Source organism: Boeremia exigua (genome assembly GCF_020726555.1).
Source record: "Boeremia exigua strain MPI-SDFR-AT-0100 chromosome Unknown C7974scaffold_8, whole genome shotgun sequence".
NCBI lineage: Eukaryota > Fungi > Ascomycota > Dothideomycetes > Pleosporales > Didymellaceae > Boeremia > Boeremia exigua.
In genome coordinates, this window is record NW_025763525.1 from 1,328,292 (window position 1) to 1,341,762 (window position 13,471).

General features: G+C 52.4%; 8 protein-coding genes across 8 annotated transcripts; 5 read left to right on the forward strand and 3 right to left on the reverse strand.

Moving 5' to 3' along the window:
• Positions 1-107: 107 nt before the first annotated feature.
• On the reverse strand, positions 108-2,053 carry C7974DRAFT_218176 (uncharacterized protein). Its single transcript, XM_046137115.1, has 3 exons — positions 1,493-2,053; positions 1,059-1,442; positions 108-1,013 (listed from the first exon to the last, which is right to left on the reverse strand). Exons 1-3 carry the CDS (start codon positions 1,806-1,808, stop codon positions 568-570), a joined length of 1,146 nt encoding a protein of 381 aa, XP_045995601.1. The 5' UTR covers positions 1,809-2,053; the 3' UTR covers positions 108-567.
• Positions 2,054-3,256, forward strand: C7974DRAFT_218187 (thioredoxin-like protein). The gene is made up of 2 exons (XM_046137116.1): positions 2,054-2,610; positions 2,660-3,256. The coding sequence occupies exons 1-2, from the start codon at positions 2,299-2,301 to the stop codon at positions 2,978-2,980; spliced, it is 633 nt and encodes a 210-aa protein (XP_045995602.1). The 5' UTR covers positions 2,054-2,298; the 3' UTR covers positions 2,981-3,256.
• Positions 3,091-4,158, reverse strand: C7974DRAFT_218146 (uncharacterized protein). Its single transcript, XM_046137114.1, has one exon. The coding sequence runs from the start codon at positions 4,069-4,071 to the stop codon at positions 3,532-3,534; it is 540 nt and encodes a 179-aa protein (XP_045995603.1). The 5' UTR covers positions 4,072-4,158; the 3' UTR covers positions 3,091-3,531.
• An 844-nt stretch (positions 4,159-5,002) lies between these two features.
• C7974DRAFT_283054 (uncharacterized protein) lies at positions 5,003-5,371 on the forward strand (the record flags this gene model as incomplete). Its single annotated transcript, XM_046137602.1, has 1 exon — positions 5,003-5,371. A coding segment is annotated over one exon (369 nt), but the record flags the coding sequence as incomplete, so codon positions are not given.
• A 646-nt stretch (positions 5,372-6,017) lies between these two features.
• C7974DRAFT_218255 (1,2-dihydroxy-3-keto-5-methylthiopentene dioxygenase) lies at positions 6,018-6,927 on the forward strand. Its single transcript, XM_046137117.1, has 3 exons — positions 6,018-6,130; positions 6,178-6,549; positions 6,620-6,927. The coding sequence occupies exons 1-3, from the start codon at positions 6,101-6,103 to the stop codon at positions 6,743-6,745; spliced, it is 528 nt and encodes a 175-aa protein (XP_045995605.1). The 5' UTR covers positions 6,018-6,100; the 3' UTR covers positions 6,746-6,927.
• C7974DRAFT_218262 (uncharacterized protein) lies at positions 6,840-8,100 on the forward strand. Its single transcript, XM_046137118.1, has one exon. The coding sequence runs from the start codon at positions 7,110-7,112 to the stop codon at positions 7,926-7,928; it is 819 nt and encodes a 272-aa protein (XP_045995606.1). The 5' UTR covers positions 6,840-7,109; the 3' UTR covers positions 7,929-8,100.
• Position 8,101: 1 nt separating this feature from the next.
• On the reverse strand, positions 8,102-9,108 carry C7974DRAFT_218284 (histone-fold-containing protein). Its single transcript, XM_046137119.1, has 3 exons — positions 9,005-9,108; positions 8,861-8,943; positions 8,102-8,749 (listed from the first exon to the last, which is right to left on the reverse strand). Exons 1-3 carry the CDS (start codon positions 9,018-9,020, stop codon positions 8,426-8,428), a joined length of 423 nt encoding a protein of 140 aa, XP_045995607.1. The 5' UTR covers positions 9,021-9,108; the 3' UTR covers positions 8,102-8,425.
• An 872-nt stretch (positions 9,109-9,980) lies between these two features.
• Positions 9,981-13,253, forward strand: C7974DRAFT_473575 (striatin Pro11). Its single transcript, XM_046146567.1, has 4 exons — positions 9,981-10,323; positions 10,391-10,657; positions 10,719-12,566; positions 12,618-13,253. Exons 1-4 carry the CDS (start codon positions 10,233-10,235, stop codon positions 12,875-12,877), a joined length of 2,466 nt encoding a protein of 821 aa, XP_045995608.1. The 5' UTR covers positions 9,981-10,232; the 3' UTR covers positions 12,878-13,253.
• The last annotated feature ends 218 nt before the right edge of the window (positions 13,254-13,471 follow it).

The following is a 13,471-nucleotide window of genomic DNA, read 5'->3' on the forward strand; positions in this document are numbered from 1 at the left end:
CAAATAACGTCGCAGTTTGGATTTTTTAATAGCCGCCTGGATTTGGCGAGATGTTTCAGCGCTTCCTGATGCTCTCTGCTATTGTAAGCTCATCAATCAGGTGTTCCGGACGGAAGTGAGCGCTTCCTGGAAGGGAATTGAAACTTTACGACGCAACACCACTTGCATCTCATGCGTGTCCTTTATGACCCGGCTGTGAAACAAGTGCCCCACTTAACAAAAAGCAATGCGAATTGGTAGTCGAAAAAGACTGATCGTTATTAACTATATCTTCAACACCAATCCCGCTGCCACGTAGACAGATAGTCGTGCCTGTCATATACTCACTCGCTCAAAGATCCTGAACGGCATCCCTGTAAAACGCCGATCCAGTCTAGAAAATGCTAAATAAAGTGGTCAAAAGCTCGTGTCTAAGCGGTACATGAACAAGTTTCGAATCGAAGCGCCCTGAAACCCCGCCAAAGAATATATTGGATTCAATCCAATAGTGCCGCAAGTGGAATGATAGCGATGCTGAAAGTTGGCACTCGCTTCGTGTAATCATACATTGCAACCCAAGCAGGCCTTTTACGCCTTGAGGCCGTCGCGCATGCTCTGGCTGCTGGAGCTGAGCGGCACGTTCGAGATGGGCAGTACGCTCTTCGCCTTGGCAGCGGCGTTCTGGCGCACCTTTGCGAGCGCATAGACGATACCGCTGATGAAACCGACGAAGATGGCGGATACACTACCGAATGTGACGGGTGCGTCGAAGAACACCAAGCCACTGAGCGCGATTGGGAGCTTGTTGAGAGCACCGACCATGGAGTAGGTGGTGGAGGTTGTGACGCGCACGGCCCATGCGGAAGTGTAGGAGATGAAGACGGAGGAGAGACCGGACAGAACCATCACGAACATGACTGCGTTGCGCTGGTCGGCGGGGAAGTTCTTCTGGATGTTTGCGGGGGACCAGTCTTCGACTACGATCGATGCGACGAGGAGGATGGGGATGGTGAGAAGGTTGTTGTAGTACATAGCTAGAATTTGTTAGCTTGATCGACGACCGGAAGTTTGGGACGTACTGTCAAAGTCCTTGAAGTTGGTGAGCTTAATGCGCTTCCTCATGCAAAGGACGAATGTAGCGCTGCAGATGCAGTTGAACATCATCCACAGGTAGCCGGCGTGCAGTGTTGAGACAGCCTCAGTCGCCGTCTCCGAGGCGTGGCCTACGCTCGAGAGCGCGTGCTGAATGTCTGCCCAAGCTGCGATGAGGGAGCTGAATACCATCAAACCGAAAGAGAAGAGAGCCATGGGTGTAACGGAGCCACCGAACCAGAGCACCTCACCGTAGGCAATGAGAATGATGGTCAAGTTCTTGAAGATTGTGTAGACGGGGATCGAGAGATACTTGAGCGCCCAAGTACTTGTGTAGATCATACCGATGAGAAGGAGAGCAATAGGAAACCCTGCCGACATTAGCCTGAGAAGTCCCCTTGAGACGTGTTCCTCCACGTACACTTCTTCGCTTCATCCGAGTTGAAGTCGCGGTATGTAATGATCCCAGAGGCTTTGCATATGGAGATAGCAAAAACACAGACAACTGACTGCACGCAGAGCAGGAAGAAGTTGAGGTTGAAGTCGCGGCCGGACAAGACGTATTTGTTCGTCACCGTCATGAGGATCGAAGAGAAGCAGTAAGAGAGGATGGCGACAACGGGGTTTTCTGTGATCGAAGCGCTGCTGCCTTTGGATGAGCGTGTTACCGGCGATGGCGCACGGGAGCCCTTTGCTGAGCCCATGCCATAGTCGTCGCTCTTCTTATCGTCGGACATGGCGAAGTATTATGCGGAGAGGATGCGCGACGTGTCGTAAGGAGTGGACGGTCCGGGGGAGGGACGGAATTGCGGTGGTCTCTGCTCGAAAGGCGGGCGGCGATGACGAGAAAAGGACAGAAATGAGAAGTTGGGGGAAAAGAGGAGACACTGGATGGTGATGCGCAAGGACGCGAGTACGAAAAGTGGACCGGGCCTAAAGCACCCCTGGCTTAAATTAGACTTACACCAACAGCCCTCGTAACTGGCCGTCAGCAGCCCTGCATAACGGCTGCAGCCTCCTTTTCCCGTTAGACGGCAGCCTCTGCCATGAGGCCCTACATCATCAACATTTTGTAAGGGCTAGTCAATCCCCAACTGTAGAAAAGGAGAAGATGCAGCTTTGCCCCCACGTGATGCCCGCTAGTCCGAAAAAGTGTTGATTCCAGGGTCTCACAACTTTACAAACTCCCCTCACTTCGCTTGTGGTTTTGGAGATAACAAGATCAACATGTCGCAACTGGACTCGAAAGTTGCCTCGGTCATTGATCGTGCCGCAAAGAACGATGAATCGGACGAGGACGATCTGATCGCACAGCTCGAAGACGACTCAGAATTAGACGCCTTCCGAGCCCAACGGATACAGCAACTCCACGATGAATTCGACAGAGCTCGACGGCTGAAGGCTAGCGAGCACGGCACGTACAGTGAGGTCAAAGACGAAAAGGCTTTGATGGACATCACGACGAGCACGAAGAATTGCATCGTCCATTTCTTCAAACCGGACTTCAACCGCTGCCGCATTATGGATACCCACCTAGAGGTAGGTTGTGGCTTCCACTCTTCAAGCTTACAGTCCTAATATCCCAAAGTCCCTGGCACCGTCACACTATGAAGCTCGAATATTGAAGATCAATGTCGATAATTGCCCGTTTCTAGTCACCAGATTAGGGGTTCAAGTGCTCCCGTGTGTCATTGCATTCATCGACGGCATTGGTGCTGACCGCATTGTTGGCTTTGAAGGGCTGGGACGATCGCCAGACAACTTCACTGTGCGCGATCTAGAGGCTAGGCTGATTAGAGCTGGCGTCTTCGCGAGGACCAAGGTTACCAAAGAGGACGAGGAAGAGCGCAAGCAGAGGAGTAAGATGACAGCCAAGTACGACGACGAGAATGACGACGACTGGGACTGAGGAGGAAGGTAGCGAGCATTGGATGAACGGGCGGGCCTTTGATTACTCAGCTAAGAAGTCGATGCTATGAAGTATAGGCTCTTCCCCAGCGGGACAAGGTACACGCTTGTCATCTAAGTTGCTAAGAGGATTGGCGTGGACGCTCAACTCCGCCACTACCACCCAGCTATGGCACAGTAGACAAGATATACTGTCTGTCTGTTTCACAAGTGGCCCGAGACTTGATGACGCAGGATGAAATGAGGATTATATGAAGACAGAGCCGTGGAAACGTAGTATCTGGGTCTCAACATTAGACAATACGGAAACAGTTGACTACACTTGCAGAAGGGCTAAGTTTGGCCACAACCTTGTTCCCTGAAAGTCTCCGAGGGTGCGTTTCTGTGTTATAGGAAGGGCAAGACACAGTTTCACGAACGTGCAGAGGCGGCAGGTGGTAGCAGGGGAGCATTTGCCGAAGCACCAAGATTCGGATAACTATGACGGTCATGGGACTAAAACCAACATCTGAAGACCAAATCCTATAATTTGGAGCTAATTTCTCTGTTGTCCTACTTGGTTTCAAGACTTAACTTCTTATTGATTATCGACCCTCCAATCACTCTTCCGTAAATCTTCCAGCCATCCTCCGTTTGTTTCAGTCGATCAATCATAGGTGACCATACCCAAAGGCCTGGTAGTCCGTCCTTGCCTTCTGTGACGGTCGATGTGCTGGAGGCGATGTTGTTTGCATCATCTGGCCATGCGTAGCGCACCAGTTGATTATGGTACCGTACTATGACGCCGCCTGTTTCCTCATCCCGATCAACTATGTGGTTGGTTGCATGCCGACTGACTCCAGGAACAGCGGGAGGATATTCGTCTCTGAAGAAAATCTCCAACTCTGCATGTCCGTGGATCGTGCCGTGGAAGTGATGAGTGACGGCGTCGGGGAGGAAGCAACTAAGCATCTTTGCAGTGTCAAACTCTTCGAACAAGTAGTTGAGGCGGTTGACGAAATCAATTGCAGAGCTGCGCTCTTCGCCGGAAACTTGTGTGGAGGTGTTGGGATGTACATTCTGAAAGGCGGTAGCAGGTGTAAAGGCAGACATGCTAGCGATTGCGACCGTGACGGTGTCTCAATCATGCAATTAGAACAAACAGGACGAAGGCAAGTCCACTTACGGATGGCGCGCAGCTCTCTATATATATATCTGTCCGCCGTGGACGTTTAGTAATCGTTAATGTTTAGTAAACGTAAATGGTCGTTAGTCGCGTTAGATGACTTAAGATTCACTTCAACGTGTGCAAAGATTCAGGCTAATATTTGTAGGCATCATCATCCCCAATGACAGATTTCGTTCAGAGCTTGTGCACAGTTCGTTGCGTGATCGTGATATCGCTAACGATGTCTGTCGGTAATGACTGGGGTGTTGTAGTATCATTCTAGTATCATGGCTAACTTCCACGGTTGTACTTAAGGTTCACGGCGGCGCTTTGCCTACCACACCTTGTGTCAAGCTCCAGAAACGACCCACTGTATTCAACAGTGACCCAGACGATGGCCTAACGCAGCGGGGATCTGAACGCATGCGACTTTCATTCCCTGGGACGCAGATAAGACATTACCCGTTGATTGCATGCTTTCATTGATTACTGATCGTTTGATCGGGTTTGATAAAATATATATACTACAAGCAGAAAAGTAACCGAGCACAAGAGTGTTGACATTTCAACATCAGCAGAGTAGATGCGTTTCAGTCGTAGCCACAAAATTTCTACGGTACTGTCATTACTGCGTCCTCATTACATACCAGTCTATAATGGAATACAGTTTCTTCCACGTGAGTCATCTGATCGCGATCTGCCACGTTTGGCAGCAAAATACAAAACCCTCCGCTTAGAAGTTCTGAAGCAATCCGCAAACTCCTTCTCGTCTACTTTCGAAGTCGAGTCCTAATTTTCCTACAAATTCTGGCAGTCCCGGATCACAGAACTGGAAAAGAGGCCTTCATTTGTCGAGCACGTTCACCCACGCAGGATGATTGGGTTGCTCAAGTCAGTCTACGAGGCCCCATCCTTGCGGAGGACTTCAATCTCCCAACAGAATCTGGACAGGCCAACGCAGAATCCGACCCAGCAGAAGTAAGATGGCAGATGCTCAGCCTCTACACGCTCCCATCACACCGATCGAAAGGACTGGGCAAGAAACTATACGAAGAAGCTTTCAAGTACCTTCAATCTCGAGACCAGAACCAGGCCAACCCGAGCAAGGTAGTCGTACGGATCATGGTCAAGCCTGACGACAAGGTCACCATAAAAATGTACGGAAGTCTTGGGTTTGTTCACACGGGTGTGTGCACGCTTGAAGAAGCCCTGGAAGCGAACGGCGACGCTGAATTGCTGCCACGTGGTGTTCTTCCTTCACACTTCACAGTCAGAAGTTGCACCAAGCGTAAAACAGTAACAATATCGATGTTTTTTTTTAAGGGGATTACTTTTCGGTCAAGTGGAGGCGATTTCCTACTGCGTGAATAAGACACAGCATCACTCTACTTGGGCATACCACCACCTTCTTTAGGCTTCGCCTACAGCTTGAATGCCCTTCCTTGCTTAGAACTTTAGCTATTACGTCTAGCCCCTGTAAAAAAAATAGGGAGTAATGTGCTTAGCCTGCAGTAGTAGCCTGTCTAGTATAGCAGGTGGCACATTTAGACCAGTAGTAGAGGACAAGCAACAGATCTTGCTCGAATGTTCGGGCTGACAACATTTGGTGTCCAGAAATGCTATCTGCACAAGTGATGATTACAGTAAGAATCACTACTGAGGACAGGAAGACCAGCAGGCTGTGTAACACGCCTTTCGATCGGACAGTATGCTGGCTCGACATACTGCCTGATGCAACTTCACGAACGTGCATAGATGGCAGGCGGAGGGGAGCGTTTGCCGAAGCACTGAGAAAGCGTGGCCTCTGATTGGCTGAGAGCCACCAACGGTGCGTCATCGGATCGCGCAATTCTCAATTACTTCTGAGTGTCGCGCAAGCAAAGCTCAACATATAACCGCAGAACGACGTCGCCTCTCAGCAACCCTCTGACCAGATACATAATCGGAATTAACTACACATTGCAACACATCAGGATGAAGGCTTACTGGTTCGACAACGTTGAGGTACACCGACCCCACATCCACCAACCATCACATGACTGACCCTTCAGGGTGACCAACGCCTGCCCCATGACTCTGGGCGCAGTGTTGACCCCAAATATCTCTCCAATTTGGGTGTTATCTACCAACATGTCACATCCGATGATGAAGTAAACGCACTGGCTAAGGAGCGCAACTACAAGAACAGAGATGAAATCACGGTTTCGCCAGAGAAGATGGGCGACATCTATGAAGAGAAGGTCAAGAGCTTTTTCCACGAGCATCTGCATGAAGACGAAGAGATCAGGTACATCCTCGATGGCGCAGGGTTCTTCGACGTCAGGAGTGAGGAGGATGACTGGGTGAGGATTTGGTTGGAGCGGGGAGATTTGATTGTGCTTCCTGCGGGAATCTACCATCGTTTCACTACTGATGACAAGAACGTGAGTGTTTTCTGTTCCCATAAATGGGGCAGGCAAGATGGAGTGCGTCACGGGCTAACGGTTGCTGTAGTACATCAAGGCTATGCGCTTGTTCAAAGAAGAGCCCAAGTGGACTCCGCTGAACAGGAGTGCGGAGACCGATGCGAACCACTACCGCAAGGAGTACCTCAGCACACAGCAAGCTCTTGCTACATGATAGCCTCGATTGTGAAGACGTAGCGACGAAGCAACGGCATCATGTGCATACAGTGATCCAGGAGTAAACTTACAACAATTTGCAGTTGTTATCCACTTTTATACGTCTTCTGTTTCCCTAATCTCGATTGGTTATCGATGGCTGACCTGCTTATTTATGCATGAAGTCGTACAAATATGCAGCAAGTAGCAAACAATGCTGCAGCTTCGGTTTGTTGGAGCCAGGTTTGCGCAACAATCGTTTTTGGAGGACCCGAGTGTAACAATACACCCCCTTCAAAAGCAGTCCCCTAAATATCAGCCACTCTTGCTATCCTCCCACTGCTAATCAACAGCTCGTATCCATCTAGTCTAGCCTACGCAACATGTTTCCCCCGCCGTGGGCCCGTGACCCGAGGGGACCTGACTTCTCCTACTATCTCGGACCTCGACAACCCCGCCACCAGATCATGGGTTCTCGCTCACCCTGCCCCGATCCGTACGGTACCCACGCCCGGCGCAGTTCCCATCCAAGCCACGGTAAGCCGCACAAGCACACGCGCTTCTCCGAACCCGACACGACATCCAGCTCCTCCTTCTCCTCGTCGGAATGGGAGGAGCCGTACGCGCTCGACACCGAAGAAAGCTTCTTCGACACGCACCGTGCCCCGACTTTCCAGGTGCCGCGACGCCGCTTCTCAGCGCGCCTCTTCGATAGCGTCCCGGACCTAAGACGCATGTCTCTCGCCCTCCCCGCCGCAACAGCAAACGACCTGAGACCCGACGACGTCCTCATCCTACCCCCGTTGGTCCATGTACACATCCGGATCTACCTACCCCACGCGCGGCCAGAGGAGCTGCGCGCCGCGGTCCCAGCATCAATGGCGTTTGGCGACATGAGCCAGCAAGTTATCCACTCGTATGTCGGCGATAGAGCGAGGGGTTACGATGTCACGGTTCGTGTGGAGCAGCGAGGGCGGATGAAGGAGCCGTCTTCGTCGGCGACGCTGGAGGATTTGGGGCACAGAGGTGAGGTTTTGCGGGACGGGCGCAGGGAAATGAAGATCGAGATTGTGATCGGTGCGGACGAGGAGCGGATGGGTGACTTGGGAAGGTATGGAGGCAGGGGCCCGCAAGGCGGTGCTGCGCATGTGGAGACTGTGAGGAGAAGAGAGGTAAGCAGAACTAGATTTGCGCACGTTTGAGAGGCTGTGGCGGCCTCAGACCAAAATAGCTTTCATGAACCGGTTGATAAAGACGCTTTGATAAGTATGGAACAAGTCAGATACTGCTGTGTTTGTGGTGTTCATGGACATGTAGCTGGCGCGCCAGCTGTCAGATGATCTTTGGTGTCACAGGCGCACAGACAGATTCGTTGAGCTGCTGAGGTTCGGGAAAAAACAATCGAGTGTTGCTACATATCGTAAAAACCGAGCTGCCTAACCAAACACCTAAGCAGATACGCCTGGCGCGTGATTCCTATCTCAACACCTCGTATCTGAACAAGTGTGGGAATCCAAGGCTGCTTTCGCCTTAGTCACAGCTTGTCTCCTCGAAATGAAAGGCGTGTCGAACAAAGCAGAAAAGAATGATTGTGAAGTCGCAGTCAAAGTCCGTCCTCCATAAGCTGCAGTAGCTGGCGCCGAGCTGATCAGTCGTTGTCTGAAGACATGTCGCTGCGCGTGGATGGATGTTTGGACACCTAGACCTCCGCAGGCTTGCCACCCTTCTTCTTCTGCTCTACCTTCAGCAGCAGCGCACGGTTGATGTGTGGAAGAACACCCCCGAAGGCGATCGTTGCGCGAATGAGTGTGTCGAGTTCCTCGTCGCCGCGGATGGCAAGCTGAAGGTGGCGCGGCGTGATACGCTTGACTTTGAGATCCTTGGCCGCGTTGCCCGCAAGTTCCAGGACCTCAGCGGTGAGGTACTCCAGAACAGCGGTCAAATAGATCGAAGCCTTAGCGCCGATGCGCGTCTTCTGGCGCGTGATGGTACGAAGGTGACGCTTTATACGACCGCAAGGGAACTGTAAAAAAAGACAAAGTCAGCGCGTCATCCCCGATAGCAGAAACGAAGGTGCAATAGGCGGGGTAGGCGAATTGCGCATTGAAGAACGCGAACTCGGGCCGTTACTGACCTGGAGACCGGCTTTGGCGGAGTGCGACTTGGATGTCTTGACGTGAGAGTCACCCTTTCCACCTGTCTTGCCTCCAGTCTTTCCTGCACATCCTGTCAGCTATTTGGGAACTCAACGACGCGAGCTGCTGAGCTACGCGCGTACCTTTGCCGCCTGGCATTGTAAATAGCTAAATCGGTATGGATGCCGATAAGAATGGTGTGTGTAGGGTTGCGCGACTGGTTTGCCAAAGTTTGGAGGCGTGAACGGTATTGTGACGTTGGCGGGAGGGGGTGGTTGGTGTCGAGGTTTGGTAAAGCCTTGGGCAGATTGTTATGACAGGCGCGTTTAGCCGATTAGGAAGGAACGTCCGTGCGAGGTTGTGCACGAGCCGATCGTTCTGTGTAACGCACTACGGCGACGAGCAGCGCGAACTTGAGCGTTGTGCAGAATATGGCTGATCTTATAGGAATCAGCTCGAATTGTTGCCTGCTCTATCGTTGGGTGTCAGTAGGCAGAAGCGCCCGTATTGGGTGCTTCTGGGCTCGCGGAGTGTACGGGTGCAAGAAGCAGCAGTGGCGTGCCAGCAACTTGTAGAAAATGTCCAAGAGCTCAGTAGTAGACAGGAGAATCTCTTCTGTGACGTTCTCACCTCTTGCGATCCACGACTGAAGTCTACAAGTTGAGAAAGGCCTGTGATTTTGACGTAGATTGTAAGGACTGACAAGAAGGAAGGAATGACTGAGGCATGACAGAACTTAAGACGTTGAAGAAGGAACTCACGCTGGCGGCTTCCAGATGGAGAGCCGTATGCTAGAACACTGCTACAGTGATGCATGCTTTCTTTTGCTGTGCTGGTAAGCACATCGGGCTTGTTGATGCTGGATAGCGTCTGCTTCGACCTTTGCCACAACAGGCATTGGGCGGAATCAAATGCTCAAAGGTGTTCAGGACGACTTATCTTGCACTCATACAGCCACCCGGGGTCGAGTCTACCCTCTCGCAGAAAGTCTGCGTTGTCGCACAGTAATGGATGCTGGCAGCGCTGCAACCCAGATGGACGGCAGCTAAAGTAGTGCGTCTTGGCATGCTGTCGCGCTTTGGAGAGGCCAGAACTGACAGCTCCTTAAGTTTTTGGAGATGGACTCACAACAATCGGTGATCGCATGACCACAAGTTTTGTATTCTGCTGCAGGTTGCCACATAGCAGACTCTGCTCTATTCGCGCACTCTCGGCCTCTGAGCATACGAGCAGAAATCGTCCGAGCTCCTGAGTCTTGCCCTGGAGCTTCGACACACTTGCATCGCGCTTGTTGGCCGACCCCCGACGTCGCATGCCCCATCCCCACCGCCCGTCCAACAGACCGGCCGATCACAACAGAGCAGCACCGCCATGGCATGGCAATCGCCGTCGGCCATGAACGCAGGCGGAGCGAACGGCGGAGACGGCAATGCGCCGGCAGGGACAGAGTACACGCTGCAGGGTAGGACGTCGCTATGGACACGAGGCACAAGGTGTCGGGCAATGCAGCCAGGCTAACAACGCTGCAGGCGTGATGCGTTTCCTGCAACTCGAATGGCACAACCACGAGCGTGCCCGCAATGCCTGGGACATTGAGCGCGCCGAGATGAAGGCCAAGATTGCAAAGCAAGAGGGCGAGGTGCGCAGCGCGAAGAAGCTGAACGATCAGTTGAACAAGCACATCCGAATGCTGGAACATGCCTTGACCAACGAGCGGGCGAAGAACAAGAGCGGCGGCGACGCCCAGACGGCGGACGACAAGAAGGATGGGAAGGGGAAGAAGAGCGGCTCGAAACGTGCGTTGCATGAGCTACACCACTTTACAGTGTGTGCCCGGGAGACGCTGACAATCTGCAGCTCAGAACAAGCATCACAACTCTTTCCTCGACGTCGACCCCGATTTCCCCGACCGACCAGACGCCGACCGCGAGGGCCTGCGCGAAAAGTCGAAGCTGTACCTGACCAAGTGTGTCGAAGAGATCACGTATCTGTTAACACCGCCGCCGCAACCTCCGCCACAGCAGCCCGGTATGCATGGCCTAGGCAACGGCGCGGGCTTCCTCAACCACGGCGATGCTGCCATGGAGGACATGTACATGCAGCAGCACCGCCAGAAGATGCAGTCGCAGTTACCTACGCTGCCAAACAACTCGATACCCAACCACCAGCCGCCCGTTACCTCTGAATACCAAAACCTCGCCCATCACCCGCAGATGCACTCTGCCCCTCAGATGACCCGAGAACCGTCTGGACAACAGCCTCTGCCTCAACATGCTGGTATCCCTTCTGATTTCATGGGACAACAACACCAACAGCAACAACAAGCTCAGCCTCAAACTCAACAGCAGCATTTCTCGTCGGTACCCGAGGAACAGGTAGAGAAGGTTACGCATACATACGACAACCATGGACGCCAGGTGCCGAACCGCGAAGACACAAACCAGCCCGCAAACCAGTCGAATATTGATGACACGGAAAGCTGGAACTTCGAAGAGCCCATCAGCGAGCCACAGGACAGTCTTGCCTCGAGGAGACCAGATACAGAGATGTTCCCAAGCGCAAATCAGATTCCCCCGAAATCTCCCCCAAGAATCGGAAAGGGGCGAAGGGCGAGTACGGACCACAAGCGCAAAGCTAGCAGCGAGCTACAAAATCAGCATGCGGTGGCACCGGGTGCAAGAACGGACCCTCAGAGCTTCAAGGTTCGATTTGCACTGCGAGGCCATCTTGACGTCGTTCGAACGGTTATCTTCACTGGTGGCGGTAGCCCTGCTGAGCCGGAGATTTGTACTGCAGGAGATGATGGCATGATCAAGAGATGGATCATACCTGCAAGCTACGCCAATCAACACAGCATGAGTAATGATCTCGACATCGCCTCCTTCTGGTCACACAGGGGTCATGAGGGCGCCGTCACGTCTCTGGCGGCCTGTCCTGCTTCTGCGCATTTCGCAACCGGTGGTCGGGTGTCTGGTGACGGATGGATATTCTCAGGTGGTCAAGATGCTACTATACGCGTCTGGGAAAGAGGTCGTGTCGATCCCAAGGCCACTCTTGACGGCCACAAGGATGCCGTCTGGACTGTTTGTGTGCTGCCGACGACTTGTGCATCAGTGTTCGGAGCAGATTGCAGCAACTACGGTGGCCCAGATCGCATACTACTTGCGTCTGGTTCAGCCGATGGCACTATCAAGATCTGGGCAGTCAGTGCGCCACCTCAGTTGGTCTCGCCGCAGACCAATACGCGACGCGGTGGCAGCCGAAGACATTCGGTCACATCAGGTTCGAACTACCCATCATCGCCCCAACCAAGTGTCGCAACGTCAACGCCTTTCCACTACATGTTGGTTCACACCATCGAGAGGGCGACGCATCCATCCCCCACATGCATTAGCCCCTTGTCGCTGACTGGAGAGAACTTTGTCGTTTCATTCACGGATGCATCAATCATGGTTTACGACACACGAACAGGAGAGGAGCTCATATGTATGGCTAGTAACGAGACTTATGATGGCACTCCTGCGACTGGTATCACATCCGTGGTTACGAGCTCGCAAAACACCGAGTCTACCGCACAGGATGCGGCCCGTGGAGATGATGAGGCGATCCATGGTCCAACAGGATTGAACAGCGGTGGCGGCCTTGAGGGTGTGATCATTAGTGGGCATGAAGATCAATTCATCCGCTTCTTCGATGCAAACTCCGGTAAGTCAACAAGACAAAACACTACTTCAATCGAGCTAACGATAGCATCAGGTCAATGCACATACAGCATGCTGGCACACCCCTCCGCCATCTCTTCCCTCTCCCTCAGCAAGGACGGCCGCGAAGCCGTATCTGCTGGCCACGATGCTTCGATCCGTTTCTGGTCGCTTGACAAGCGCATCTGCACACAAGAGATTACCGCTCACCGCATTATGCGCGGTGAAGGTGTCTGCAGCGTGGTCTGGAGCCAGGATGGGCGCCTTGTCGTCTCAGCAGGCGGCGACGGCATCGTCAAGGTCTTTGCAAGGTAGCATCTCCGCAGGCCACTAACAAACCCTCCCCTCAGTAACGCGCAATGACTCTTCAGTGCGTGGGTGAAACACGACCGTAGCGTTTTTGGTCATTGCATTTCTAGCTGGATCATACCCCGCGCTTTTCTTTGGCCTCCGAACTTGAACGGCATCATGTAGCTGCAATGATTGATGGAATATGGATATGGTAATTATACGCACCGGGTCAAGACTTCCCTTTGACCTCTGTTTGAAGTTTGCATGGGGACTGTGTCAGATGCATAGCTCATAGGCGCCGTCCTTCCGATTCACTTCAGCTGTACTATACATTCGACTAAGACTGTAAGGCAATGTCAGCCGAGGTCGACTTACTTTTACATGCACTTCGTCCCAATCTCTTAGGATCAGTGATGTTCCTTCAATCCCTCATAAAACTTTTGATCGCATGTGTTACCTGATGATCGATCACTGGGTTCGACTGCCTTAGATAAGATGATCGTTGCGCGACACGCGAGTCATGCAGCATTTATCCCACTTCACCCCACTTTCTCCGCAGACAATCATCATCACTGCTGTATGTGCATGATAATGGCTCGCTTTATTCCCACGATTCGA

Excerpts from the sequence above, each read along its gene's own strand:
- C7974DRAFT_218176 (XM_046137115.1), bottom strand. The coding sequence starts at position 1,808 with ATGTCCGACGATAAGAAGAGCGACGACTATGGCATGGGCTCAGCAAAG. Across the intron at positions 1,443-1,492 it reads CTCGGATGAAGCGAAGAAGT|GGTTTCCTATTGCTCTCCTT; the intron begins GTACGTGGAGGA and ends TAATGTCGGCAG. Across the intron at positions 1,014-1,058 it reads CAACTTCAAGGACTTTGACA|CTATGTACTACAACAACCTT; the intron begins GTACGTCCCAAA and ends AACAAATTCTAG.
- C7974DRAFT_218187 (XM_046137116.1), top strand. The coding sequence starts at position 2,299 with ATGTCGCAACTGGACTCGAAAGTTGCCTCGGTCATTGATCGTGCCGCA. Across the intron at positions 2,611-2,659 it reads TTATGGATACCCACCTAGAG|TCCCTGGCACCGTCACACTA; the intron begins GTAGGTTGTGGC and ends AATATCCCAAAG.
- C7974DRAFT_218146 (XM_046137114.1), bottom strand. The coding sequence starts at position 4,071 with ATGTCTGCCTTTACACCTGCTACCGCCTTTCAGAATGTACATCCCAAC.
- C7974DRAFT_218255 (XM_046137117.1), top strand. The coding sequence starts at position 6,101 with ATGAAGGCTTACTGGTTCGACAACGTTGAG. Across the intron at positions 6,131-6,177 it reads ACTGGTTCGACAACGTTGAG|GGTGACCAACGCCTGCCCCA; the intron begins GTACACCGACCC and ends CTGACCCTTCAG. Across the intron at positions 6,550-6,619 it reads TCACTACTGATGACAAGAAC|TACATCAAGGCTATGCGCTT; the intron begins GTGAGTGTTTTC and ends CGGTTGCTGTAG.
- C7974DRAFT_218262 (XM_046137118.1), top strand. The coding sequence starts at position 7,110 with ATGTTTCCCCCGCCGTGGGCCCGTGACCCGAGGGGACCTGACTTCTCC.
- C7974DRAFT_218284 (XM_046137119.1), bottom strand. Across the intron at positions 8,750-8,860 it reads CCGCCAAAGCCGGTCTCCAG|TTCCCTTGCGGTCGTATAAA; the intron begins GTCAGTAACGGC and ends CTTTTTTTACAG.
- C7974DRAFT_473575 (XM_046146567.1), top strand. The coding sequence starts at position 10,233 with ATGGCATGGCAATCGCCGTCGGCCATGAACGCAGGCGGAGCGAACGGC. Across the intron at positions 10,324-10,390 it reads GACAGAGTACACGCTGCAGG|GCGTGATGCGTTTCCTGCAA; the intron begins GTAGGACGTCGC and ends ACAACGCTGCAG. Across the intron at positions 10,658-10,718 it reads GAAGAAGAGCGGCTCGAAAC|CTCAGAACAAGCATCACAAC; the intron begins GTGCGTTGCATG and ends GACAATCTGCAG.